The sequence below is a fragment of the Neolamprologus brichardi genome, chromosome 10 (assembly GCF_056152115.1).
Source record: "Neolamprologus brichardi isolate AB-2024 chromosome 10, ASM5615211v1, whole genome shotgun sequence".
NCBI classification, from domain to species: domain Eukaryota; kingdom Metazoa; phylum Chordata; class Actinopteri; order Cichliformes; family Cichlidae; genus Neolamprologus; species Neolamprologus brichardi.
Window position 1 is genome coordinate 2,776,342 of NC_142113.1, and position 26,657 is coordinate 2,802,998.

A 26,657-nucleotide genomic window follows, 5' to 3' on the forward strand; every position below is an offset into this window, starting at 1 on the left:
TTGTCCTCTTTTATTGTTTGTTTTAATTGTATCATGCTTTTACTGACTGTGAAGCACTATGGTCAACACTGTTGTTTTAATATGTGCTATATAAATACATTTTGATTTGATTTGATTTGATTTGATTTGATTTAGCATGCTTGGCGAAAGTAACAATGGCACGTTCAAAGTCTTTTATCTCATCTTTCCTTCTTATTCTGATGTGCCTTTTGAACTTCAGCAGGTCATCTTTACATGTCTAAATGCCAGCAGCACTGTGTATTTTAGCCTTGTCATGTTTCTGTCAGTACTCTTTGTTTTCTCCATATAAAGTTAGTTTTACTGTCAAAAACAAATATTTTAATGCAGAATGTGTACTTTTACTAGTGAACGTGAGACTTTTATATGTAATAAAGATTCTGTGGGGATCTGAGGAATTTCTCTAGACCCCCTCTTTCAGTTGCTCTTCACACCAGTTTGCAGAGGAGGGCGGTAGTGAGCAATGTGAGCTAAATATTGATGTCTTTGAAGGTTGGCTGTGCCGTATTATTCTGCAGGCCCGAGTGATTCCTAAAATATGCCAGCTCAAGAGTAATATGGGGCTAGTTGTTTTGTGAGGCATCACAAGCTTAAATTCATATATTTTTCGCTGGAGTTTGGCGGCATGAAAACCGACCTCTACCTAAGCACGAATACTTGATATTGTTTGTTTTAGTGACTGGCAGTGCAGCATAGTAACTGATAACCTGCCACGCCGTGTGTCTTTGTGTGTTGTGGCTGTGCCCACTCCATGTATGTCGCGCAGCCGCGCTCCCGGGACTGCAGATTCACGAACGCGCACCGTGTTTCAGCACGGACGAGGGACACGAATGAAAGGTAACGGGCTCTGCCGGCATTTCTCCATTCAGCGCTTCAGCGAGCCGCTAGGTTGCTGTTCCCCGCGGCACTGACGGGAGTTATAGCTCGCTTTACGTCGGGGTTTGGAGCCCGGAGAACGTTGACAGACACGGAAGGTCCCACAAATCAGTTCGCTTGTTAGCAAGACCGCTGCCATTTGAGTAATTCAACTGCTATTAGCGACTTGTTCGGTTGTTTAAGACGCTTTCGGCGTCAGCAGCCAGGGTTTAGTGAGTTTAAATGGACACAGAATGCCATTAAAGTGTAAAACCACAGAGCTTATGGCGGAATTCTAAGTATTTGACAGTTAAGCTTTTCGTACCGTGTGTTCCTGAAACATGGCTACAAGCAGACCTGTCTTGCAGGTTTTCTGACATCTGATAGTTTGAGAGTTGCTAACTGGAGCCTTCAACTCTGACATTTATAGGGCAGCATGCTAGAGCAGTGAAACTGAGCATGCTGGGCTGTAGCTCCTGCACCTGACTTGGTCAGCACCGTGGCAATTTTTTGACCTGAAGAAAAGAAACTGCAGATAGTCAGTCTGTGCCATTCCAGCTTAATGTAATAAATTGGATGACCTGAGCTGCTTCTGTCTAAAATAATGTGTTTTTTTGCTCTCATTTTGCAGGCTGCCTTAAAGTTCCTGTCCTCTGTCCCGGTGTCCCCAAGCAGCAGCCTCACAGATAGGCAAAGCTACCAGCCAGCAGCTTGCTGCAGAGCTTCACCTCATGGAGAATATTTTATCCCATGCTACATCTTATTTTAGACCTGCTGCAAACAACCCTTTACCAGTAGTAGCATCTAGCTGATCCCAGAGGCCCAGAAACAAGACTCCACTGAAGAAAAAACATTATTATTATAATTATTTGCATTGACTGTAATCATGGGGGCTACAGGCTACGGCTACTATCGTTTAGTCATCTTCATTTGCATGTTCATCGGTTACTCGCTCTATTTCTTTAACAGAAAGACCTTCTCATTTGTCATGCCCTCTGTGATGGAGGAGATAGAACTGGACAAAGATGATCTGGGTAAGATGGAAACAATAACGGGATGTTTTTATTTTTTAGGCTGTTGAGTGTAAGGAAAAGCTTCTTTAGCAAGCATTTAAGTCTTTAATCAAGCAGTTGCACAAGCGTTGCTATGTGAAGTGTTTGTTTGATTGCTGCTACACCCACCAGAGTGCTTATTATGTCACTTGCACTGATTTGACCTCAAAATTTCCACTGGGGAGAGTTTTGGTTTAAAAATGGTCCCAAAAAGATAACATTTATAAACATGTCCATCAATTTGTGCTTATTTTGTGGTGTTCACAAAGGGCTGGTCCAACCCACGCCATGAAGAATTTAGAAACAGCTTTACACACGTTCAGGTTTCCTGTTGAAAAAGCACATCGGGCATGCTTTTTGTTTATTTGTTTATACAAATGATGAATTAGTTCACCTGATAAGAACAGGTCATGTTACACTTCTGAGACTCCACACACGTTACCTGGACCTGCTCCTCACTAGAGGCCTCTGGGCTGTGGATATTCCATGAGTAATTTCAAAGTGGGAAGGATGTTTTTCCTTCTGTAAATCCACTCAAAAGCTCATCAATTTGTGACTGTAGATTATGGTTGATTGGGGAAAGAATTGATAAAACGTAGCATGTACGGGGCGACCGTGGCTCAGGGGGTTGGGAAGTGCATCTGTAACCGGAAGGTTGCCGGTTTGATCCCCAGGCTCTCTGTCCTAGTCGTTGTGTCCTTGGGCAAGACACTTCACCTACCGCCTACTGGTGTTGGCCAGAGGGGCCAATGGCGCGATATGGCAGCCTCGCTTCTGTCAGTCTGCCCCAGGGCAGCTGTGGCTACAACCGTAGCTGCCTCCACCAGTGTGTGAATGAATAGTGGAGTTGTAAAGCGCTTTGGGTGCCTTGAAAAGCGCTATATAAATCCAATCCATTATTAGCATAGCGATATTTTGCATTTCAATACAGGAGCACCAAACGTCAGGGAATGCTATGAACAAGGGGGCTCATCTCATCACCATCCCGAGATAACGTTACACAAGAAAACTGAAATTAAGTCGGCTCAACCAAAACGCCAGCTTTACAAAGCTAGCTCCTAAGCTAATCGCTCAGTCACACAAGTAAAGAAAAAAGCAAAATGTTGTGATAGTGAGTTATTAATGTGTATACTTTGTAGCAACCCAAATCTTCTTCAGTAAACAGTTTGTATCATCCTGAAATAGCAATCTTCACTGTGTCTCTGCAGGTCTGATCACCAGCAGCCAGACTATGGCCTATGCCATCAGTAAGTTCATCAGCGGCGTGATGTCAGATAGGATCAGCGCCCGCTGGCTTTTCTCCATTGGCCTTTTCCTGGTAGGGGGCATCAATGTGGTCTTCTCCTGGTCCTCTACTGTATCCATGTTCTCTCTGCTGTGGTTCATCAATGGCCTGGGACAAGGCTGTGGCTGGCCCCCGTGTGGGAAAGTGCTCCGCAAGGTAATATCATCCTGTCTGCCACCTCATGCACCAGTATAAGTGTAATACTGTCAGCTCGCAGGGTGCCCAGGATGCTTGTAATGCTTTCGCAACTAGTGAAAAGACATCACTTAGAGGGGAGGACTACCTCCGGTGCATTAAACATGTATATTTCCTATTTTATTTGCTGTAATTGGATTCCTTGACACATATAGGACTCACCTTTGGTAGGACTACAGTCCTACAGTCATATGTTCGAGCAAATCCTAATCCATTAGACTTTGAGATACGTTGGAAGGTATCTTAAAGTAAGAAGCTCTCTTAAACGGTGAGGAACAGCTGGGCAATAAATATGCTTTGGCAAATGTTCAGCATGTGGCAGGGGATCAGATTACAGGTTATTTATGGAAGATCCTCAGGAGATGTTTTTGAAGAATAGTAACATTGTTCAGAAGAGTTTCCCATTCCCAGTCAGAGCAAGTGGATTCTGAAGTTACTGGACAATCTTTCAGGGGTACGGTGTGAGGAGTATTTATGGTCGCCTTTAGGTCGATTACGTCTTGAGGGCGTGTGGCTCTGATGTCATTTCTTGACAAGCAGTACAGCAAAAAAAAACCCCTCCAAACACATTGCACTTTTTGTCTGTGCTGTCATTGTGCTACAATTCTGTTGATTATTAGATTTGCAATAATCTCTCTGCACAGCCCACATATAGTCTTTTAAGATAAACTGCGCTCAGTGACAAATTTAGTTCCATAACCTGTGGGTTGCCTCAGCAAATGGAAGATAGCTAATATGAGCAATATGTGGTTTCAAGTTGTGTTTAATAGGTTTTAATATTTGACTCTTTGTGTCTCTTCTCCGTCAGTGGTATGAGCCTTCCCAGTTTGGAACATGGTGGTCTGTGCTGTCCTGCAGCATGAACCTGGCTGGGAGTCTGGGTCCAATCTTGGTCTCAGTGCTGCTGCATTACTACGACTGGAGGACCATCCTGACCATGTCGGGCATTTTCTGTGCTGCCTTCTCATTTGTTTGTCTAGCGTTTGTAAAGAATGAGCCAAAGGATGTGGGCCTGCCCAGCATGGAGGCAGCGGCCAAGAAGGGCGCGAAAGGAGGTGAGAGAACAAGAATGGAAAGGTCACTTCCTGTGTAGCTTTAAACGATCATCATGTCAGTCACACAGGGACGTGTTCAGGGATGCAAACAACTCACTTGTGAGCTAATTTTCCTCTTTTTTAAGTAGTGACATTAGTGACTTGTTGATTATCCTGAACCAGTGGATGATGGATGAATCCCTTTCAGAATTCCTACAGTGAATTTCTTTGATGCTCATGAAGGTGAACTGTATTGGACAATTAGAGCAAAAACCTGCTTGCATTGGTATGTGGAGCCAAAGATGGACAGGACTCCCAAAATATGGGAAAACACGTCTCAATAGAGTTACAAATGCATACAGTACGATCTACAAGCAGAAACTAAGCTTGTGTGTAACTTATAGGACTCATAGTACATGCTTCAATCCACACACAAATACGAAGCAGCCTGACCACACGTGAAACTATTATACAAACGCATACATCCAAACCAGAATAAATACTGATCATTTATTAAGTTCAGCTCTGAATCCGATAAGTTAGATCTTCAAAAACCTTTCTGTGTGTAAAAATGTGTAGAACTACATGAAACCTCCCTCTCGCTTGCTCACCAAACCTTAAATACGTGTGGACAAATCGCCTGATATGCACCGATCGCGTCGCATGCCCACGTGGGGTTTCGAGGCACGTTTAATACTGCCGGCATTGCAAAGATTCACAAAGGTAAGCTGGGTTCAAGTCCCAGTGTGAAACAGATGTGGACAAATCATTACTTGTGGATATCGTTCACATTTGCAACCCATATGGAAAGTGCACATAAGTGTCGTAATGGCAGATTTTTTGCCAGATGAACACAGTGTACAGCTGAATGCTAACATTTCACTCACAACTGTGCCCATTAGCTCTTTTTGCTGCAGTAGCTACTACTGTAAAACTATTTTTCTCTTTCTCACTGTCTGTAAACTTCGTACTGTAGATGTTACTCTGACTTGCTGGTACGCTTATACTCACCAGCCACTTTGTTAGGTACACCTGTTCAATTGCTAGTTAAAATAAATATCTAATCAGATGGTCACATGACAGCAGCTCACTGCATTTAGGTATGTATTTTTGAGGGATCAAGCAGTAAAGGCACAGAGGACACAGGAAAAATGTCTTCATGGTGGGTTTTTATTTCACGCCAAAGTTCAAAATATAATTAATGGGCCCATAAAAGAGGTCAACTAAATACAACTCTGCTCAAAAAGTGACATAAAAGTAACTAAGCAAACAAAGTTTACAGAATTAACTCACATTCTGACTTAAACGCAAAGACACAGGCGGGTAACTTTTTATAGTGGTTTGGCCAAATCATTTAGAAACCGAATTAAACATCAAGACTATCTAAGCACAAACTTAACCAAACCTAAAACACCCACCTTGTTTGTAGGGGGTGCTTTCCCTTGTGCTCTCTGGTGGGTGCGGTGTTGAGTGGGGGTAAATACCAGGCTTTGGTTCCTGAGGGATGATCTGATATCGTCGTGTTGGTGTTGTTCCCAGATCATCATGAAAATGTTGTTCCAGGTTCAACATTGCAAGTGACCAATCACATTATTGTGACGTTATTCTTTTGCGCACCAACCCATTCGTGCATTTATGAAATTCCAATGTTGCAAGGACAATATCAATTCTGCTTAGCGTTTATTAAAGGGTCAGGGTCAGGGTTAGGGTCCGTTGATCGGCGGACAAAGGCGGTTTCTCGCAGCTTAAGTACAGTTTTTTGTTTTACGCCGTTTTTTCCCGAAGTCGCAAAAGTATGACATCACAACATTCTGATTGGTCACTTGCAATGTTGATCCTGGAACAACCTTTAGTATGATGATCTGGGAACAACACCAACACGAGGAAATCAGATCGTGCGGTTCCTGAGATAGCCCTGATGTTGGAATGGCTTTGTTTCTCATTTTGAACAAGTGAGATTCAACATATGGAGTACCAAAGCTTTGCCTGGGTGGAATCGTGGGCTTCGGCTCATGAACAGTCGACTCTCTATGCTCTGCCTCTGGTTTAGCGCTCTCGGTTGGCTGTAGATGCTGCTCCACATACTGCCGTGTCCTTTCAGCAGTCTCTTCAAAGGCTGGTTTCCTTTCAGTTTTGACAGAGTCCTCTGCTGCAACCTCAAGGATGCTGGCTTCAGCCATAGCTGCTGCTGCTACCTCCTTTTCATACTGTAAAGTGTTCAATTTGGCTTCTATGCGAGCCTTCTCAATCATCATTTCTGACTCTATTTTGGCATAATCGGCTCGTGCGCGAGCTGCCTCCAGTTTAGCACGAGCTGCAGCAGCGGCTCGACTGGCTGATGACCCACTAGATGCTGTAGAGGCCACTGACCCGGAAGAACCTATGCATGTCATAACACCCACCTTGTTTGTAGGGGGTGTGGTTGGCTTTCTTAGCCCTCGGCCCTTGGCCGTGCCTTTTGCCCAAAGAGAAAACTCAAAAGAAAGAGAAACATAATTAATATAACAGAATCACACAGTGTTAATATGTGCACGCTTCATAACGTCACTGTTAGGTTTAAGTAAATAAATGAATGACATTCCTGAAATGTTTAAACACAAAACAAACTAATGAGGTGAGTGTCTGGGCTGATTGTTACCAACATGTGGTTGAGGCCATTACAGTAGTCAGGGGAAATTGAGCATCAGAATGGGAAAGAGGTGATTTAATTGACTTTAAACATGGCACAGTTGTTGGTCCGAGATGAGTTGGTCTGAGTCTTTTCAGGAACTGCTGGGATCTTTCTGCACAATACTCACAGAATGGTGTGCAGAAGAGAAAATATCCAGTGAGCGGCAGTTCTCTGGATAGATGTGGGAATTCAAAGGAGAATGCTCCGACTGATCCAATAGGAACGCTTCAGTAACTCAACCACTCGTTACAACCAAGTCATGTAGAACATATGACTTGTCATCAGAAACTGAAAAACTCTCCATTTCTGTTGTGACATTCATGTGAGGTCAGAATTTGGTGTAAACGTCATGAAAGCATGACTACATCCTGCTTTGGATGAGCAGCCTGGAGGTCCCTTTCTTGACACACTATGCATGTTAGCACTAACTGATCATTGTTGATATATTGACCATACCATGTGACAGGCATGCTTTGTAGAATAATTGAAAAAACTTCATTCTTTACATTATTTGGACTGTTAAGTGTTCATGAGCTCTTTTTGTGTCTGTGCTCACCAGGAAGCAGTGAAAGCACCCTGAGTGAATTCCTCCTCTCTCCTTTCCTGTGGGTGCTGTCTCTGGGTTACTTGGTGGTGTTTGGAGTGAAGACGGCTGCCACCGACTGGGGACAGCTGTTCCTCATGCAGGAGAAAGGCCAGACTGCTCTCATGGGTACGTGTTGTTGCTTCCCACATAGTTTTCACGTCATCTGACTGGTTGTGGTGATGACGGAAGCTCTGTTGCTAACAGGCAGTACCTACATGAGTGCCTTGGAGGTTGGAGGCTTTGTGGGCAGCCTTGCGTCAGGCTTCATTTCAGACAGAGCTGTGGCTCGGGTGAGTAACCGATATGAGTTGAATTAAAACAACTTGGGTCAATTAAAGTGATTCTTGAACAAGCATACGAGTAGCGATTGGTTAAGTGGGTTAGTTAGCTCAACTATTTCAAATAATTAAAGGCTTGAATGAGCCTTTAAAAAGTTTAAGCAAAAAGGTCTACTAAAAGTAATGGAAATAACCATAAGTTATGTAATATTAACAAAGAAATAGTTGGAATTCTATGCTTAAGGTATCACTGGTCACTCTCACCCCAACCGGTCGCAGCAGATGGCCGCCCCTCCTTGAGCCTGGTTCTGCCAGAGGTTTCTTCCTGTTAAAAGGGAGTTTTTCCTTCCCACTGTCGCCAAAGTGCTGCTTATAGGGGGTCATATGATTGTTGGGTTTTTCTCTGTATCTATGAAGCGTCTTGAGGCGACTTTTGTTGTGATTTGGTGCTATATAAATAAAATTGAATTGAATTGAATTGAACTGGTATTTGAAATTCATTAAAAAACAAATTCTTCGAAAGCTAACCAAAATGGATAGACAAACTGTGAATAAAAGTTGTAAATATTTTGCTAAACATATGGCTAGCAATTAAATTGTTAGCCAAGTATGAATTAACAGTTAGCAAAATAGCAAATATAGCAAAAATGCAGTTTATTACGCAGTTTCTGATGCCTAAACTGTAAACACACTATTTCCCCCAAAATCCTTCTCCAGCAAGCCTCTCAGCTGTGAGTGGGAGTCCCCACTCAGCACAGCCACACAGTCGGACTGTAGCTACATTGTAACAGCAAACCCCTCTGAAACCTTAGAGTGTAACATACCTATGGTTACATTTCATCTAAGGCCCTCTTTAACCTACTGCTATGAATCTCTGTAGAGTTCAGGATGCACAGGCCGATCCAATAGTTAAATGGACTGGTTCTTTACTCGAGCACTGAAAGCACTGTGTCGACACAGCTGGTGACATTTCTGGAAGTTGCACATCAGGTTACCGTGGATGTAGCAGGATATTTACACAATAACTGCAAAGCCCAACACCGTAACCTGACGTGCACCTCCATAGAAATGTAACTGCACTGCGTGTCAATGCAGCCGCAACTAGTGCGACTGGCCTGTTCAGTGATGTTGTGTCCTCCTGTGCATTTGTGGCTACTTTTTCACCACAGTTTGATTTCATGAGTGAGAGAATAAGCAGGGTTAGGGTTGATTTCAAATTAACATACTGCTCGAATTTTCCAAGGTTGAAGTCTGACTTTTTTTTATTATTATTATTATTATTATTTATTTAGGTTTTAGACTTAAACCTGGTTTTGATACATCACATGTTTCAGTATGAAGGGTGTTGATTTTAGTGTTTTGCTCCTTTCTTTGCCTTTTTCTAGAAAGGCTTGGGCACCCATGGCAACCCTCGCCATGGCCTGCTCATTGTCATGATGGCCGGCATGTATGTATCAATGTACCTCTTCAGAGTGACCATCACACCTGAAATCCCAAAGGTAATTCATCATTTTGTAATCCACGTGAAATGTATACCTTTCAGTCCTCAAAACTCTAAGAGTAAATGTCTTTGTTCAGGAGCCTCCACTTTGGGTCCAAGTCATTCATCCTGTGTCCGTCCTCATTGGTGTGTCAGAGAAAGAGGTATGCTCCGGAAAGATTCATTGCATGTGAATAAAAACAATGTAGCTTTGGTCCTCTTTGTACTATTAAAAACTGGAAAAAATATCCAGAAACTATCTTTAGATGGGTAATGTGTTTTTAGTCTTAATACAATAAGAATTTCCAGAAAGACGGGAATTGTTTTGATGGCTTAGCGAAGTGGAGCCATTCATGCATCATCAGTAATGAAGCACAATGCTGGTTTTCTTGTAGTTTGAAAACACTGCTGGCATCTTGGGTTGTGATGTTGGGAAGTCTGATTTTTAGAGACCTTCCAGCCGAAAATTCCATCTTTTTTAAAATGTTTATTTATAAGATTTTAAGTTCAAAGTTACATAATGTCACACCAGACAAAGGACATAAGATTCAAAAACAATAACATTTAAGCACAGAAAAAAGAAAAAAAGAAAAAACAGAAACCAAGCACAACAAAAAAAAACCAAACAGGAAAGAAAAGGAAAAAAAAAAAAAAACTAACTAAATAAATAAAAATACACCAGTTAGCCAGTACAAATCAAAAGTTCAAAAGAAACACCAATGTCCAAAAAAGATGATCTTCTGTGTGAGTTTAGACAGGGCAACAGAGAGTTCACCAAGACCAGAAGATGTGGGAAACAAGTCCAGGAAGGAATCAGGGTCCAGCAGAAGTGCAGCTTCACACAAACACAAAGTGCAGTCAAATGGGTTAAAGTTTATGTTAAATTCCCATTAATATGACTGAGAAAAGGGCCCCAGGTTTCGACAAACTTAAAATGGGTGTCAGCCAAACGATAACGAACCTCTTCAATATACAAACAAGCAATCATCTCACGTAGCCAAACCCTGAACAATGGAGGAGATGGTGATTTCCAGGCTCTAAGAATAAGTCTTTTAGCTACAATCATGCCAAACATTAAGGCTTTCTGAAGAGGACGTCTGAGTGCCAATGAGGTTCGGGAGCAGCCTAGCACTGCAAGTAGAAAATTCCATCTTGAAATGGAACATATGAAACTGTTGTGTGGTTGGCTAATCATTTAAGAGCACACGTTTCACTCATATGTTCTTCTGTGAACACGAGCCACAGTAATGCAGTTTCTTTCTGAAATGTAAGATCAGCTTATTCCAACACAAGGGAACTGCCATTGACTGTGCTACTTATCAAAAGGCTAGCTGGTGAGGTGTTCTGAACAGCGAGCATAGCGGCTCTATATTGTTCTTACACTTTCTCTACAGCAGACTCAGACACACTGCCCAGTGTTACAGTGCCATCCACTGACTATTTCTGGGAAGAGATGTGGGTTACACTCCGGCCCAGCAGGGGGCCAGTTAGGGCCCAGTTACCCGTTCAGCTTGCAGTGATGGAAACCCTGAAGCTGATGAAGAAAAAAGCATTTATTAGTCTGTGGAACTGGGACAATAGAAGTTTAATGGCAAATGTTGTTGGTGTTTAACACCTGTACCTTTAAAAGAAACTGCTTCTGAAGCAAACTGTGTTGCATAAAATAATTTTTCAAGCTTGCAACATTTGGGATTTCATTTGGGAAAATCAGCATTTGGACAAACTCAACCAAAATGTCTTTTTACCTTTTTACCCGTTCACTTTGAAAGAGTTCATTCTCTTTTGAGCTTCAAATGAACTTTAAGATTCACCTAAAGGTTTACAAATGTCCCAGTTTCAGTATCGGTACCTGTGGACACCCTAGAAAATTATTTTTCCACCAGAAGGCTTTTATTTTATGTATGTTTTCTCTCATTCACAGATTTGGATCCTCTTGCTTGGTGCCATGTTTGGATTTTCTTCTTATGGACCCGTCGCCCTGTTCGGGGTGATAGCCAGTGAAAGTGCTCCTTCAAACTTCTGTGGAACGTCTCATGCTGTTGTAGCTCTAATGGCTAACGGTGAGCTGCAGTAAAATCATTGTCATGTTTCAGGTTTCGACCCTTTGATATGAACACACACGCTTTCTTTTTGTTGCAGTGGGAGCTTTCATGGCAGGGTTGCCCTTCAGCACTATTGCCAAGCAGCACAGCTGGGACGTGGCGTTCTGGGTAGCTGAGGTGATAATGGGCGTCACCACCGTCGGATTCTTCCTCGTACGTAATATGCGCACCAAAATGGGACGGATCACAGAGAAAGTGGACTAAAGTCCCTGTTGGTACTGCTGGTGACTCGATATGCAAAATACTGCACATTAATACAGATCCAGCTTGACCAGCCAAAACAAGACTAATCATGAAATCTTTGACGGCATCCTCAGGGCTGATGCAGATCATGGAATCACTTATTTAGTCCCAGGTAATCCCACATGCATGGATTAATATTAAAGTGCACAAAGGTCCTGTTTTAACACTTCAACTTAATCAGCCAATCAATAGAAAAAGTTTCTCATATAGACGTGCTTACAAATGGTCTAAAGATGTGTTTCAGAAAACATGCCAACATGAAAGTATCGAAAGCTGTGAGTTGAACCGTATGTAGAGCCCATTTTCACATCCTGCCTACAGTGCAGCTCGTTTCTGTTTAACACAGTGAATGTTGACTGAAGGGTCTGTACATTAAAGGTAACATTGTTCACTAATACCTCAAGTATTTGTAAAACTTCTTTTCATTAACGTGTTCGCTGACATGAAGCATTTGGAGACTGTATTTTTCTACACAGTCGTTTGCTAAATGATAGTTTGTTCTCTGGTTATGTCAGCTTTTCTGATCTGGCATGTTTATTTATTTATTTATTTTTAGAACAGATAAATACAGATGATAATGTCACTGCCATTGTAGTTTTGTGGAGCAGATTTCTTAATTTTTGGGATAAACAAAGTACATATCATCTGGACTATAAGCTGTTAATAAAATCTCTCGACCACCTGATCTTTGTCAACTGAAAGGTTACAGCACGTGTTGCTTTGCCATGTCTTACTGGAGTTGTGCTGGTTTTTAAAGAGGTAAAGATCTAATAAAAGCTTCATTTTCTTTATCTACAAAGTGTTGTTGACCTTTGCACCTTCAGTGTCTGACAGGTAAACGTCCAAACAACGAGCAGGAACAAATGCGGAGTAAAAACAGACGCCTTTGCTTGAATGAATACATAAAGGGACGGATGTGGTCTGCAAAAAGCCGCCAATCCAAGTGTTACCAGTTTGAATCCCACCTGATCCCTCGAAGAACAATAAGTACACACAGCCATTACATTTAATGATAACCCAAGGTTTAATTTAAATAGTGAGTTAGAGCAAAGACACGTTTGTAAATATTTCTAAATGGTGGGATGGACGAATGCTTTCATACTTACTGATTTATTTATTTATTTTAATAAGTGAACCAGATAGCAGATGCTTGAGTTTGGAGGATAATTTGTGGATAATTGGAAGAAAAGAATACTAAAAATGGGACAATATAAAAAAAATAAGAAGTCTTGGTAAACTTTTAACTATGACTCTGAACCAGAGCTACCTGTGGTACATTTCAGTTCTTTACTTCTTCCACATGTTGTCACATTACAACCTTATTTTATTTACAGCCATATTTTGAGTGACGGTAGACACCAGTAACAGTTTGAGCTGATATAATTTTGGTGAGAATCGGGTAAAGGTCGGTCCTAACCCAAATTCGAGAATCGGTAAAAACTTACCTTTTTTTTTTAAATGAGTTGTCTTCAAACTTGACAATGATACATGAGGCCTTGGGGGACATGAGTACTTAGGATGGCTAAGCATTTGACTTTGACCTTCACTGTTAGTGCCCAAAGTCAAAGTTGATCTTGGGGAAAAAAAGCCAAGAAACCATATCGAACGTAATTTACATGTCAGATGTTTCTACAATTTGATTGGATTCCACCTGTGGTATATTCAGTTGTCTGGACAGGATTTCATGAGATACACACCAGTCTATTTAAAGTCCAACAACACATGTCAGAGCAAAAACCAAGACATTAAGTCCAAGGACTTGTCTGCAGACTTCAGAAACAGGATTGTTTCGAGGCACAGATCTGGAAAAAGGTACAAAAATTTCTGCAGCATTGAAGGTCCCAGTGAGCACAGTGTCCTCCATCATCCATAAACGGGAGAAATTTGGATTGAACAGGACTCTTCCTAGAGCTGGCTACTGGCCAATCTGAGTACTTAAGGTAGGAGGGCATTAGTGAGGTGGCCAAGAACCCAAGGAAAACCTTAAAGGTTCATCTTCCAACAGGATAACAACCCTAAGCACACAGCTAAGATAACAAAGGAGTGGCTTCAGGTCCTTGACTGCCCCAGCGAGAGCCCAGACTGTGCGCTGACACTCCCCATCCAACCTGAGCCTGAGAGGTTCTGCAAAGAACAATGTGAGAACCTGCCCAAATATAGGTGTGGCCAAGCGTGTAGCTTCATACTCAAAAACACTTAATGCTATAATAGCATTATAAAAGTATTGAGCAACTACTGTGAATATTTATATTATATATATGGTATATTTTGTTGTTGTTTTTTATGCATTTGCAAAAATTTCAAACAAACCTTTTCCACTTTTTCATTATGGGCTGTTGTGTGCAAAATTGTGAGGTTAAAAATGAATTGAATTCATTTTGGAATAAGGCTGGAACATGACCAAATGTGGAACAGAAACAAGCTGCGATATTATTTGCAGTATTCTTTTAACCACAAGGTTCAGAGGTCAAGGTTTAGGGTAGTATGCAGTGAGAATGTATAAAAAAGTAGAGCCATCAAATTAGTAGTGTAACTGCTGTCCCATATGGAGGTGAAAAAAGTAAATGAAGGTGTGGTCCTTAAAAAATGTGTGCCAAGGTAACACACAGTAACACAACAATGAGGAAAAAAGAGGAAGGCACAGAGATAACTAAGGTAAAGGAAGTAACTTGTGGAAACAGGAATAGAAATATTTACCATGAACAGTACCTTTTTTTTAGATTTAAAAAATTATTATGTAATTGTAAATTTTCATGGCAGCAGCACATCTCAAAAAGAGCTGGGACGTGGCCATGTTTACCACTGTGTGTTGTCCCCTCTTCTGGGATCAAACTTCTGGGAGTGGGGAATTCCCAAAAGACTAGCTTGACTTTTGGGAGATGTTGTGCTAGTCTTGTCCGATATAGGATTTTAGTTTTGTCCTGTATTTTTGATTTTATTATGCACCAAACGTTTTAAGTTGGTGAACGTCTGGATTGCGCTCTTATGGACAAAGATCTTGGATGTTGTTCCTGGGTTCTGCTGGAGCCACTCACCCAGCTTGGGAGTCACTGGACCGAGTGCTCCGATTACTACCACTGTTAACGTCACCCTCCACATCTTCTCCAGCTCTTTTTGGTATTTCTCAAGCTTCTCATGTTCCCTTTTCCTGATGTTGCTATCAATCGATGTAGCTACATGTATCACTACAACTGCTTTCCTCTGTTTGTCCATCACTACTATGTGCGCTTGGTTAGTCATCACCAGTTTGTCTGTCTGTATCTGGAAGTCCCACAGGATCTGGTAGTATTTCTGGATGTCAGCCACTTCTTCTAACTGCCAGGTCGCTGTACATACCGTACAGCAGCCTGTCGTTCCACGATGGTTCCTCTCCTTGCTACGTTTCCTGAGATAAATAAATAAGCATGCGGTCAGTTGCGGCCATCTTGCTGATGTACTCATAGATGATGTCGTCCTCCTTTCTTTTGCTTAGCATACAGTATCAGGGAGCTGGATTTGTGGTAGAAACCAGTAGCTGATGGTTTGCTCCTCTGGTATTACTGTTCATCTTAGCCACTAGCCTGATAGCAGCGACCATGTGGTACTGAGGCAGGTTATTGGCCATTAGTTGGATCACGACTGGTCTTCAGTTAGCCATTCCAGTTGTGTCGCGTACTAGCAGCTGGCTAATTTATGTTTCATGGCGTGCAGTCCGGCTCTTCAGCCAGTAGGCGTGAATCATGTCTTGATGTCAATCATCATGTGATGCTATCCAGCTCATCATACTGGATTTCTTAGATGCCTGCCACTGTGACGCTTACTGGATCCGGTTCAGGGAGGTTGCTGTGGTCTGCTCTTAGATCCACTGTGGATTGCTGTTATGGGTTTTGTCCTTCTTCAGTATGCTCTTCTGCTATTTCTCCATCTCCTGTCTTGGTGGAGCTGTTCTAATATTGTTCCCCTGCCACTGAGAAGACACCTTGTATCCCATCCTGTCTGAGGGTTTATTAACAACAAACCACTACAGGAAAACTGTTCTGAAATTGTTTCACAATTTCTAGATGTTTTTATTATTTTTTTATTTTATTTTATTTTTTATTTATTTATTTTTTTGCAGATTTGTGAACCTCTATCCATCTTTACTTAATATTTTACAACTTCTGGGTTTCAGGGTATAACTGGCTGTCTTTTTACTATTTTTGATTTTAACTTTAAAGACAACTTTCATTTTATTTTACATGTCTGAATTTAATTTGTGTTTTGACATGCTGTATGAGCACAATTGATCTAAAATCACACACACACACACACACACACACACACACACACACACACACACACACACACACAAACTAAAATCAGAGTAGGAAAAAACAATATTTATTACTGTAAAAACAACAAACATGTAGGAATTCAAATATAAATTGTAAATTTATACAATCAGGTGTCACAATAAGATGGCACACAAATCATTTGTGCCACTACAAAAAATAGTTTCTGTCCACCACAGGACAGAGGAGCACATCATGAGCCTGAGCGCAGGTGTATCACTCCTCCCGTATTTCACCCGGAGACAGAATTTGCATTGCTATCTGCCTTTAGTGGCTTTTTGGCAGCAGCTGTGTCATTCAGTAGTGCCCTTATTGTTTTGACAAACAAGACAAACGACTACACTACACACTATTATGTTTGGAGTGTGTTAAATGTTAATTGTCAGAAATCTCTTACATCTCAAAATTCACTATCGATGTCACTCTCTCACCGCGGCCACTGCCAAAATTTCCCCCTATACCTCAACAACCAAATGCCACGTGTTGCCATATAATTTTTTGATTAGTCGACATGGTACATCGTTCCACGAATAGGAAAGGGGTTTCATGTTTTTCTTTTCTTGCGTTTTCCCTCGCTGCTCTTAGAAAATGCCGTTCTTATAGTTTCTTCCCGCACTAAAAAAGGATTGAGTATATTTCTTTTTATCATAACTCTGGTTTTACGTGGTCCATCCACACTATTTATTTGTTTATTTATTTATCTTTGCCTGTCCCGTTTGGATCTTTAGCCGTCAGAATTGTTGCCTGAAGGCCAAGAAAGATGCCAAGCAGATTTACTTTACCAAGTGGATCATAATGGCCATATTGGTCCATTTGATTGACCTTTATTATAATTATGTATTTGTTTGATTTGATTTTCGGTTGTTACAGACGGGACAGACATGACTGGACAGGGAGAAAGAATGAAAAGAAAGAGAGGGAGAGAAAGAAAAATAGAGGAGGGGAGAAGAGACGGTGAGAAAGGGGGGAAGAAAGAAAGAAAAACAAACAAAACACCTGGATCACCTGTATGGAGATGAGAAAACAAACAAGAAAGAGCAACATAATAAATGCAACACCATCACAATAAACTAGCTAACAGTAGATAACAGTAGATACTAATATCAACTAACTAATATTACATGTTATTGTGCAGCACGCAAGATCGACAGCGCACAATATGCTTTGAGGTAGAAGCCAAGAATGGTGTAGTTTGCGTCTGTGCACACCTGTGTGGATCAGCATGCTTGTTTTCAAAAGGTTTCTCCATGTATCGATCTAGTAGGGAGTGTGGGGACTCACAGCCCCGTCCCCCAGGGCATGAAGCAGGTATGAAGAAGATCCAGGCCCCAGACATCCAGCGACCCCAGAGTACGAGGACCCGAGGAGGACCACCACAGGGGCAACCGTGCCACCCTCCTGGGAAGAGCTGAGGAGAGGTCACTCAGCAGCCACGGAGCAGAGGCCAGAGGGGGTTGCAGTGACGTTCCCGTGGGCTCTGCCAACCCGTTCTCACTTCCGACGCGGTAGCCAGCTGTGCCAGAGAGGACCGGGCCTTGGGCCCAGAGGCCACAGGCCTGAGGGCACCCCACCCCCCTGGAAGGGGCCCAGCCGGGCCACAGGCGCCAGGCCCCGCCAATCGGCCACCAGGAGTGAGTCGGTACATACATGAGCGCCCAGCCCCAGACACCAAGAACCACCAACACGCCAACGTCTGAGGGCATCAGCCACTGGCAGGGAGTGTGGTGAGGGGAGACAGGCCTCCATAACTCGGAGAGCCTGAGATGTTCCCAGACACGTGGGAACACAATCTCCACAACATCCACACAATTTAAAACATGTATATAGTTTGAAGTCCGCACTTTCAACACAAATTGAACAAGAGACTAAATGTGGCTGTATCTTGTTGCTATGTCATCTTAAATCGGTCATGTAATGTGGACTAATACGTTGAAAAAATGTGTTTTTTATTTATTATTTTTTGTGAGCTTTAGTTACCTGCTCCCCATTTTTTTAGACATGTTGCTGGCATAAATTACAAAATGAGCTAATTGTTCTTCATGAACTAGTAAAATGTATCTATTTAAACATTTGATATGTTTTCTATTTTTTACTTTGAATAAAATATGAATTTATGAAACTTTCAAATCGTAGCATTCTGATTTTACTTACATTTTAGCCAATGTCCCAACATTTTTGGGAGTTGGGTTGTATTTTTAAAAGCATGTTCAGTATCATATTTGTATCAGTGTGTTTCAGTAGCGTCTTAAAGAGGAAAAAAGTGAATCTACCCAGTCTCTGGCCACACTGGCCTGATATGCGCAGTATGATGCATCTTATAAAGATGCATCAGTAATGCCAAACTTCTCCCAGAAGCAATTCCCGACCCTCGGTAGCCATCCTTTTACAAAATGTTTTGAATGCACATTTATTTCAGTGATCAGCAAGACCTAAAAGCAAATGCAGGAATCACTAGTCAAATCTCGCTTAAAGGTTTAAATAGAAATGTCACTTTTCCGATCAGTAATGAATAAGGCTTAATTAAAAACCCATAATTAAAAGCTCGCGAATCCATTATTGAATGGTCACGTGTTGTCTCCATATTCACTTGCTGTAGGTGGAATCTTAAATTTAAGTAACTACTAAACATTTACAACACTGGGGGGCGGGGGGTGATTGGGTGTGTAACGCCACACGATATGAAGGCCCGCACTTTTACGGTTTGTGCAAACCTATCAGAACGCGAGGCCGCGAGTGCGTCATTCACACGTCAGGACACACATGATCGGTTTGTTTGCTAACACCGAGTTAATATTATTTACGTAAAATGGATGAAATGGGTAGCGGAGGATAAAGAACAGCCCACAGTAGTGCGGAGCTGTCCGTGGTGCTGAAAACTCTCTTTTTGTTTTTTGACAACTTAAACTAAACCTGTGCTGGCAAATACTTTAGTTGGATTCCTTCTGAAACCACCCTTTTATTTTTTTCTATTATCCAGAAGAATAAGTTAACTTTTCTAAATATACAAATTATTTATAATAATATTATTTAAAAGAAAAATGTTGATTTGTGTCAATATTAAAGTAACAATCCTTAAAATCGATAATACAACATCACTTATGGTGGTATTAATATTTGTCTTACAGATTTTAGTTAAGCGTCAAAAGCTGTAATTCATTTTGCACAATCAAATTATTAAAATCTGTTAAACAGGTTTTGTTTTAATCAGCTTTAAAGTTTAATTATCAGATATTTTGTTGCTGTTATAGATTGAATTGAATGTTAGTTCTTGTATTTTTTGCATTATTACGCTCTTAGAATAAAACAGTGTAACAACTACCAACTGAGTTTTATTGGTTTGTTGATAACAATCATACACAGTTACATCTATAAACAAATCATGAGAAACCGCACACTTGTACTTGACACAAATACCTAAAACCCACATGAATATTGCTACTGCTGGTATGCATTTGACATTTCAAATAAATGTACAGTTTGTTGGCCTTTAAGCCAATCTGTTTTTTTTAACGGTTACATACCACATTAATGTGGCCCAAAAAAAGAAAAAGAAAAGAGGAACAAATTCCATTTTTACCATCCTTACAAAGTACCATTACACACTGCATACAGAAAGATTGAAATCCTTTTTCACAGCAACTATACAAATTCATTGCAATGCTATCACAGAACAGACACAACCAACACACGCAATGCACAGTTCTGAAAGAGAGAGCCGCAGTACTAGGGGTTTTAGGTTTATTGGTCAGATTTGTTAAGAAAACTGCATCAGTACAAGAGTTAACAAATAGGAACAAAGCTTTTACACACACCCTAAAACACTGTTCTTCATTAAAAACAATAAGAGAATGAGGTGCCCTGTGACTTTGTCAAGCCCCACCCCGGCACAGATTACACACACTGTCCCTTATAAAGCATATGGAATGTAATCCACGCAGGCAAGCTCTTCCAGTTGTTTCCCCAGCTCCTGTGAACGTCATGCTTGTGTGCTGACACGGTAACCTGTCCCGCACCCTCCCCTCCTTCACATTTACACAAACTGAAAAGAAAAAAAAAAATCCACTGACAGTAACAACAATGACCGCAATTTTCATGGCGATGCACAATTGTGAGATGTGATGAAATTCCCCGTCTCCAATTGACTTGTTTTTTTATCCCCTCTTTCATTTAAAAAAGTGTTCTCTACAATCAAACTACTAAAAAAACCTGTATTTAGAAAATAGTTGATAAAAATATTCCCCTGAATTGTACAAGAAAAGAGGTACAGGGAGCACTGGTAAAAGACGTGGCTTGAGAGATGTTATTCTGCTGCCTTATCTTTTTGTTCAGCTCCATCTGTAGTGGGTGCCTGTAAGATGAGATTCAGAGTTTAACGGCACCGCCAAGAAGACGATTATCTTTCGATGTGTTTAAACGTGTCGTAGCAATTACCTCTTCCTCAGCTTTGGCTTCGCCATTCTCAGCAGGAGCCTCCGGCGCCTTCTCTTCTGGCTTGGCCTTTTCCACCTCCTTAGCTTTCTTAGGCTTAGCAGGTCCCTTCTGCAAAAACAAATATTAACCACATATTAGCCACCATATGCTAACAGTTCAGGTCTTATGAGAAGTAATTAATTAATTAAAATGAGACCCTACCTTTGGCTTAGGTTTGGGCTCTGGCTTTGCAGTTTCAGGTCTCTGTGAGTAAAGAAGATCATTTTCTTTTAAACCAAAAAATAACACAGTAAAAAGACAGCATTTTATCTATGCTTCTCCATACTTACATCTTTCAACCTGAGAGATCTCCTCTTGGGCTGCAGAGAATAAACAAACATAGTGATTACTTTTGACAGTCAGTCTCAGGCAATGGCTTTGAAAGATGAGATATTACTGACCCCTGGTGAGTGTGGAGGCTAACTGTTAAAATAAAAAACAAAAACAAAAAAAACAACAAGAAATTCAGAAATGACTCCTTACCTCTGAGTCACCTGCACCTGCCTGTAAGGAGAACAAGAGAAAAAGTAAATAAATCAGGTTATGATAACTGTCTGCATTCTGCTGTGCCTCTGATTGATTTATCTGGTACTGGGTGAGGACAGTTGTTTTTAATAAGTTATTATCCTATTTGAGTTGAGTAAGGTAAATACATGCAAGGCCATTTAAAAATTAAAAGCAGTTTAGTCAGCATGTTAACACTAAATGTTACTCCTTCAGGAACTACATTTTCCAGCGCAAGGATAACTGAGCAGGAATAAAGTGCCCTGTAACGTGCTGGCCTACAAAAGTCAGGGCAATATAATAGCATAATGTAGTTTAAACTGAGTCACGTGGTGCTCTCCCAGCTCCCGCTAGTGATTTGCCTACAGTAATACTTCAGTGGAGGAGGGGGCCGACTCCGCCTCCTCACGACACATTCATTCATTGGTAATAAATGGGATTGCCAGTGGCCGGAGAAACCCGAGCAGCGTAGCCAGTGTTCCCGCCATGAATTTGAAAAAGAATATCTCCGAGATGCTCTGCGACTCTGTCGGTCTGCATGCAGAATCTACTAGAACCCCCAGCAACAGGAGCAGCGCTGTGCTGACGGAGGCTCGCCATTGCATAACCTACAACTGGCCTGAGCCGACAATACACAGAAAGCCTCTCGGCTAACGAGCCGTACGCCTTCCAAGAACTGCGTTTTCGCTTGCCGTGCATTAATAAACAACGCCTGCACACTAACTTTATAAAACAATATCGCCAATCAAAGCGTATTATGTGTTTGTTTGTTTTGTCCAACAAAAGAACTACAGAGGCCACTTTGTGCCCACATTAAAAATAACGTTACAGCTAACCGCCACAGAATAATAAACCAATCCCGAAATGTACGTTTTTTTTTAGCTACTGGGTCTTCTTTCAGGAAAACTTTAGCATCCAGGGTGACGACCCAAACAGAAAACAATCGATATGCCGCCAACTTTCTGCGCAGAAAAGCCATCTATCGGCACGGTAAATGAATTCGATGCAGCTGCACAAACTGTTTTTCTGCTCATAAAACGGGCAACCACTTGCCACCGACAATCACTGCACGAAAGAGAAGCTCCAATAATTAGCCGCTTGACAAAATCAAAACAGACACTACATGCTAACTAAACTCCGCGATACACAACACTGCTGTTGACGTTCACTTGGTACACAAAACGGACATATTGCAGCAACGTTTGAACAACTCTCGCCACAAGCCCCTTTAACAAATTTTAGTTGTGGGTTATAAATACTGTGTTATTAAAGGCATGAAAGATAATGGTCTACTCACTTTGCTCCTTTTAGGCATGGTTGGTTTGTGGGTTTAAAAATAGCTAAATGTAACTGAATACAGGAGAAAGTACAGTGGTATATTCTGGATAAAGCTTTGCCAGTACAGTCTAATACAGCGCAGGGAGACGTTAATGTTCCATTGGAAGAAAAACTAGCTCAAACCGGATTGGATTCTCCCCCTACCTCCCTATTCAAACAGTTATAGTTCCTGCATGATTGACGGCGCTTTTGCCCGCCCACGCTGCACGCTGATTGGAGAACACAGCAGTCGGCAACACCATTTCAAATCTGTGCCCTTATCCGTGTGGATACGTGACACGTCAGTCAACAATTATGGTGAGGTATTTGTCTTTCTGTGCAGCCGTCTGCTAAACAAGGCAAAATTGTCATTAAAGCCGTCTTTCAGCTGGCCAGAAACGTCTTAATTTTCTCTCCAAACGTTCCACGGTTTTGAATTATGTCTATGTGCGCGAAAACAAAACGCATTTTGCGTTTACAGTGCTAGTGTGGAAAGACTATCCATTGGCATATGACTGAGAGAGGGGTGTGTACTCCTCGAGCCAAGTCTTTGTAGTTTAGCTTGGGAAAATGGCGACAGGATACGTGTGGGTACAGCTTCTTGCCTCTGTGTGTGCTCTTGTGCAGCCCTTCTCATGCAGTCATCGTCCACTTGCTCAATGGTGTGCATACAGTCCAAACATGACTTCACTGGAAACAAGTGCGTTGGCTTTGTGCTGAAGTCATTTCTCACGGTTCGGCAGGGGACATTTATTAATTTCCCCTGAGTGAATGACACTACCCTGACACGGTTACCTCTTACTTCTTTACCGCCCTGAGAAAAATACAGCTGCAAAAATACAACTGCTGGAACAGACGAACACTATGATAAACTAAACCGTTTCTGTGTGTAAGCGACAAATGATTTATTTATTTACTAATTTTGTAGCTCATAACTCGTAATTTCTTAAATTAATAATGTTCATTTATCCCATCTCTAGACTCTACAACGTCCTATTTCACACTAAGAGGGTAAAACGCGCCCCACAATGACTCTCTTCCTATGAGATTTTTCTTGTCACATTTTGCTTTTTTTTTAAATTAAGAAATGTTTTAATTTTTTTTATTTGCAATTTTGCAAAGAATAATGTCTCTAGACACGCTACTGTAATAGAGAATTGAAATAAATTTAGCATACAAACTCTGCATTTGGGTGTATTACCGGGATAATTACAATAATTCCCTAGATACAGTGACCAGGATACATAACCATAATATGGTATATATTATATTGCACAATATTGTGCAGGTGCACCCTGTGCTGCCAGAATAGACGTGTCAGGGCATGGACACGTCTATTCTATGTACTATTTTGACTTTTGCCTGCCCTAAAGCCAAAAACACTTTGCTGTTAATCATGTGGCACAAAGTTGTCCAGCAGGGTTACCATTCTCCTAGAATAGTTTCATATTTGTAATCTGCAGTAAATGCAAAAACACCACAATTTCTTCCAATTTTGCATCATTATTTGTAAAAGAAGCAACAACCAGTGTAATACCTCTGTGTGCTGCAATAACGCATTTTGAACTGTAGAGCACACTGTGTATGAAATTATACTGGAATAAGTATTTTGTTTTTTCCTTAAGCAAATGCTAAAATATCAATATGTAAAAATACTCTGAACAACAAAAACCTTGCATTTAAAATTCTAACTAAGCAAAACAGATCAAAAGTAAAAGTGCTCGGTTTGCAGCCATATGTATTGCTGTGCAGTGTTGTTGTTGCAGTTACATAAAGGGAAACTTTTTAAAATTGAATTTCCTTTGGAGTATTTCATTACATTCTATCTATATCTATTATTCAGTGTAAACAGACATCTGTAAAATGTGTTTGTAAATTCAATTCAGTTTTCAGAATGTACAACGAAGCCATTATTTCATTCAATTTCATTTCAAATTGTACATTAACAATGACAATAAAGAGCTAATCATAACATCAGTTGTGTCCAGGCACTTTATATTGTAGGATAAAGCAGCAGCGTAGATCTATTATAGCATAACAAAGGATACAGGGTCCCCTGATCCAACCTTAACTAGATGCTTTGTCAGAAAGGAAGGCTTTATGGCTAAAGTAGAGACGGTGTCTGTCTCCCAAATCCAAACTGGAAGCTGGTTCCACAGAAGAGGAGTCTGGAAGCTGAGGGCGCTGCCTCAAATTCTACTTTTAAATACCCGAGGAACCACAAGTAAACCAGCAGTCTGAGACTACGTCCACGTGTGTTTTCATTTGTAAACGCATCGTTTTCTCTCCGTTTTGGCCTCCCATCCACACTGAGACGGCGCTTTTGCTCATGGAAAACGCAGCGTTTTGGAAACGCTCTCGTAAATGCATACATTTGAAAACGGTGCTTTTACGTTGCAGTGTGTACAGTGAAAACAAAGACTTTCTAAAACGATGAGGCATGTTAGTCATGTGATGCAGTCATGTGACCAATTAAACTAAGATAACGGAGGGCATTACACAGCAGTTGTTTTGTCTGCTCTCAGCTCTATTAAAGATTAAATTCAGTATGTACACGCTCCAGATAGCTTTACTTAAAATTCTTTAATTCTCACTCGCGTTTGCAACTTTGTATTTTTGTGTTACTTGCAGCAACAACACCTCATTGTTAGTCCATTTAAAAAACTCGGTGCTTTTCCTCAACATTTTGCCGCGGCGTTTCAAAGTAAATAAGCGGCAGACAGAAATGAGGCAGGTCAAATCTTCTTGCGCTCCACACATGTGCAGGACTGGAAGGTAAGCGTTTTTGACCGTTTCAATGTGGACGCACAACTCTGTGAAAACGACTGAAAGCGCTAGTGTGGGCACGGAGCGTTTTCAGACGAAAACGCCATTTTCAATCTATCTGGGCGAGTGTGGACGTAGCCTGAGACTGAAGTGCTCTATTGGGGCGATTCGTTACTATGAGGTCTTTAAGATAAGATGGGGCCTGCAGACCTGCAGTCACCTTTCAGAAAGGTCCCAGGGGCCCGATACACAGCAGGTGCAGTACAGATTAAAAGGTTACAGTTGACTATTGTTTACATTCAGTGCCGCCATCTTTGATTGCTAACTTTTGCTGCTTCGATTTTCAGATTGGAAAGTCTGACTCAGATTGGTGAGTCTTCCACAAAAAAATTCAGACTGGGAACTCGGAATTTCAGATTTTTTCTGTAACGCACCGTTAGAACAACCTGATCATTACAATAGTTGATCCTAGAAGCTATAAATGCATGAACTAGTTTTTTAGCATCACTGCGAGACAAGATGTTTCTACTTTTAGAGATATTGTTTAAATTACATATTTGTTTAATGTGCACATTGACGGACATATCCTGGTCAAAACGATTCCTCACAGTGTTCCCGGAGGCCAAGGTCGTACCATCCAGGGTAAGAATATGGCTAGACACCATGTTTCTAAGTAAATGTATGCTATGTTTTCAATTCAATTCAATTCAATTTGATTGAAATGGGTGGCTGTAGCTCAGGTGGCAGAGCAGGTCAGCCACTAATCAGAAGGTTGGTGGTTCGATCCCAGGCTGCCTCCTGGCTGCATGGGCAAGATACTAACCCCATGTTTGCCTACTGGTGGTGGTCAGAGGGCCCAGTGGCGCCAGTGTCCGGCAGCCTCGCCTCTGTCAGTGCGCCCCAGGGCAGCTGTGGCTACAATGTAGCTTCCATCACCAGTGTGTGAATGGGTGAATGTAGTGTAAAGCGCTTTGGGGTCCTTAGGGACTGAGTAAAGCGCTATACAAATGCAGGCCATTTATTTATATAGCGCCAAATCACAACAAAAGTCGCCTCAAGGCGCTTCATAGATACAGAGAAAAACCCAACAATCATATGAGCAAGCACTTTGGCAACAGTGGGAAGGAAAAACTCCCTTTTAACAGGAAGAAACCTCCAGCAGAACCAGGCTCAGGGAGGGGCGGGGCCATCTGCTGTGATTGGTTGGGGTGAGAGAAGGAAGACAGGATAAAGACATGCTGTGGAAGAGAGACAGAGGTTAATAACAGACAGAGACAGTATCATTTTCGAATGATACTGTCTAAAGAAAGCATGTATAGTGTAAATAGAATTGCTCAGAGCACTGCAAAAAAGTAAAAGAGCCCAGAGTAGCAGCCTGGACTCCAATTTATTAGATCCCAAACAGATCGAGATGTGCATGGTGGCTTAAACAAGCCCAAATCCTGCAGAGCCCAAAGGATCAACATCTCAGTCCCAGCAGAGACCACACAC

General features: G+C 41.4%; 2 protein-coding genes across 7 annotated transcripts; one reads left to right on the forward strand and one right to left on the reverse strand.

Annotated features, from left to right (window-relative positions):
• Positions 1–526: 526 nt before the first annotated feature.
• Positions 527–12,598, forward strand: slc37a4b (solute carrier family 37 member 4b). 6 transcript variants are annotated; one of them, XM_006807244.3, is made up of 11 exons: positions 527–855; positions 1,304–1,415; positions 1,505–1,907; positions 3,134–3,366; positions 4,214–4,460; positions 7,670–7,822; positions 7,901–7,986; positions 9,360–9,473; positions 9,553–9,618; positions 11,376–11,514; positions 11,594–12,598. In XM_006807244.3, exons 3-11 carry the CDS (start codon positions 1,760–1,762, stop codon positions 11,758–11,760), a joined length of 1,353 nt encoding a protein of 450 aa, XP_006807307.1. In that variant the 5' UTR covers positions 527–855; positions 1,304–1,415; positions 1,505–1,759; the 3' UTR covers positions 11,761–12,598. The 6 variants fall into 6 exon arrangements, with proteins under 6 accessions (XP_006807307.1, XP_006807306.1, XP_006807305.1 ...); XM_006807243.3 differs by having other exon boundaries at positions 1,304–1,411; XM_035915077.2 differs by lacking the exon at positions 527–855 and adding an exon at positions 864–992.
• Positions 12,599–19,418: 6,820 nt separating this feature from the next.
• On the reverse strand, positions 19,419–22,570 carry hmgn1b (high mobility group nucleosome binding domain 1b). The gene is made up of 6 exons (XM_006807241.3): positions 22,381–22,570; positions 21,063–21,083; positions 20,870–20,899; positions 20,742–20,783; positions 20,541–20,648; positions 19,419–20,457 (listed from the first exon to the last, which is right to left on the reverse strand). The coding sequence occupies exons 1-6, from the start codon at positions 22,396–22,398 to the stop codon at positions 20,410–20,412; spliced, it is 267 nt and encodes an 88-aa protein (XP_006807304.1). The 5' UTR covers positions 22,399–22,570; the 3' UTR covers positions 19,419–20,409.
• Positions 22,571–26,657: the final 4,087 nt, after the last annotated feature.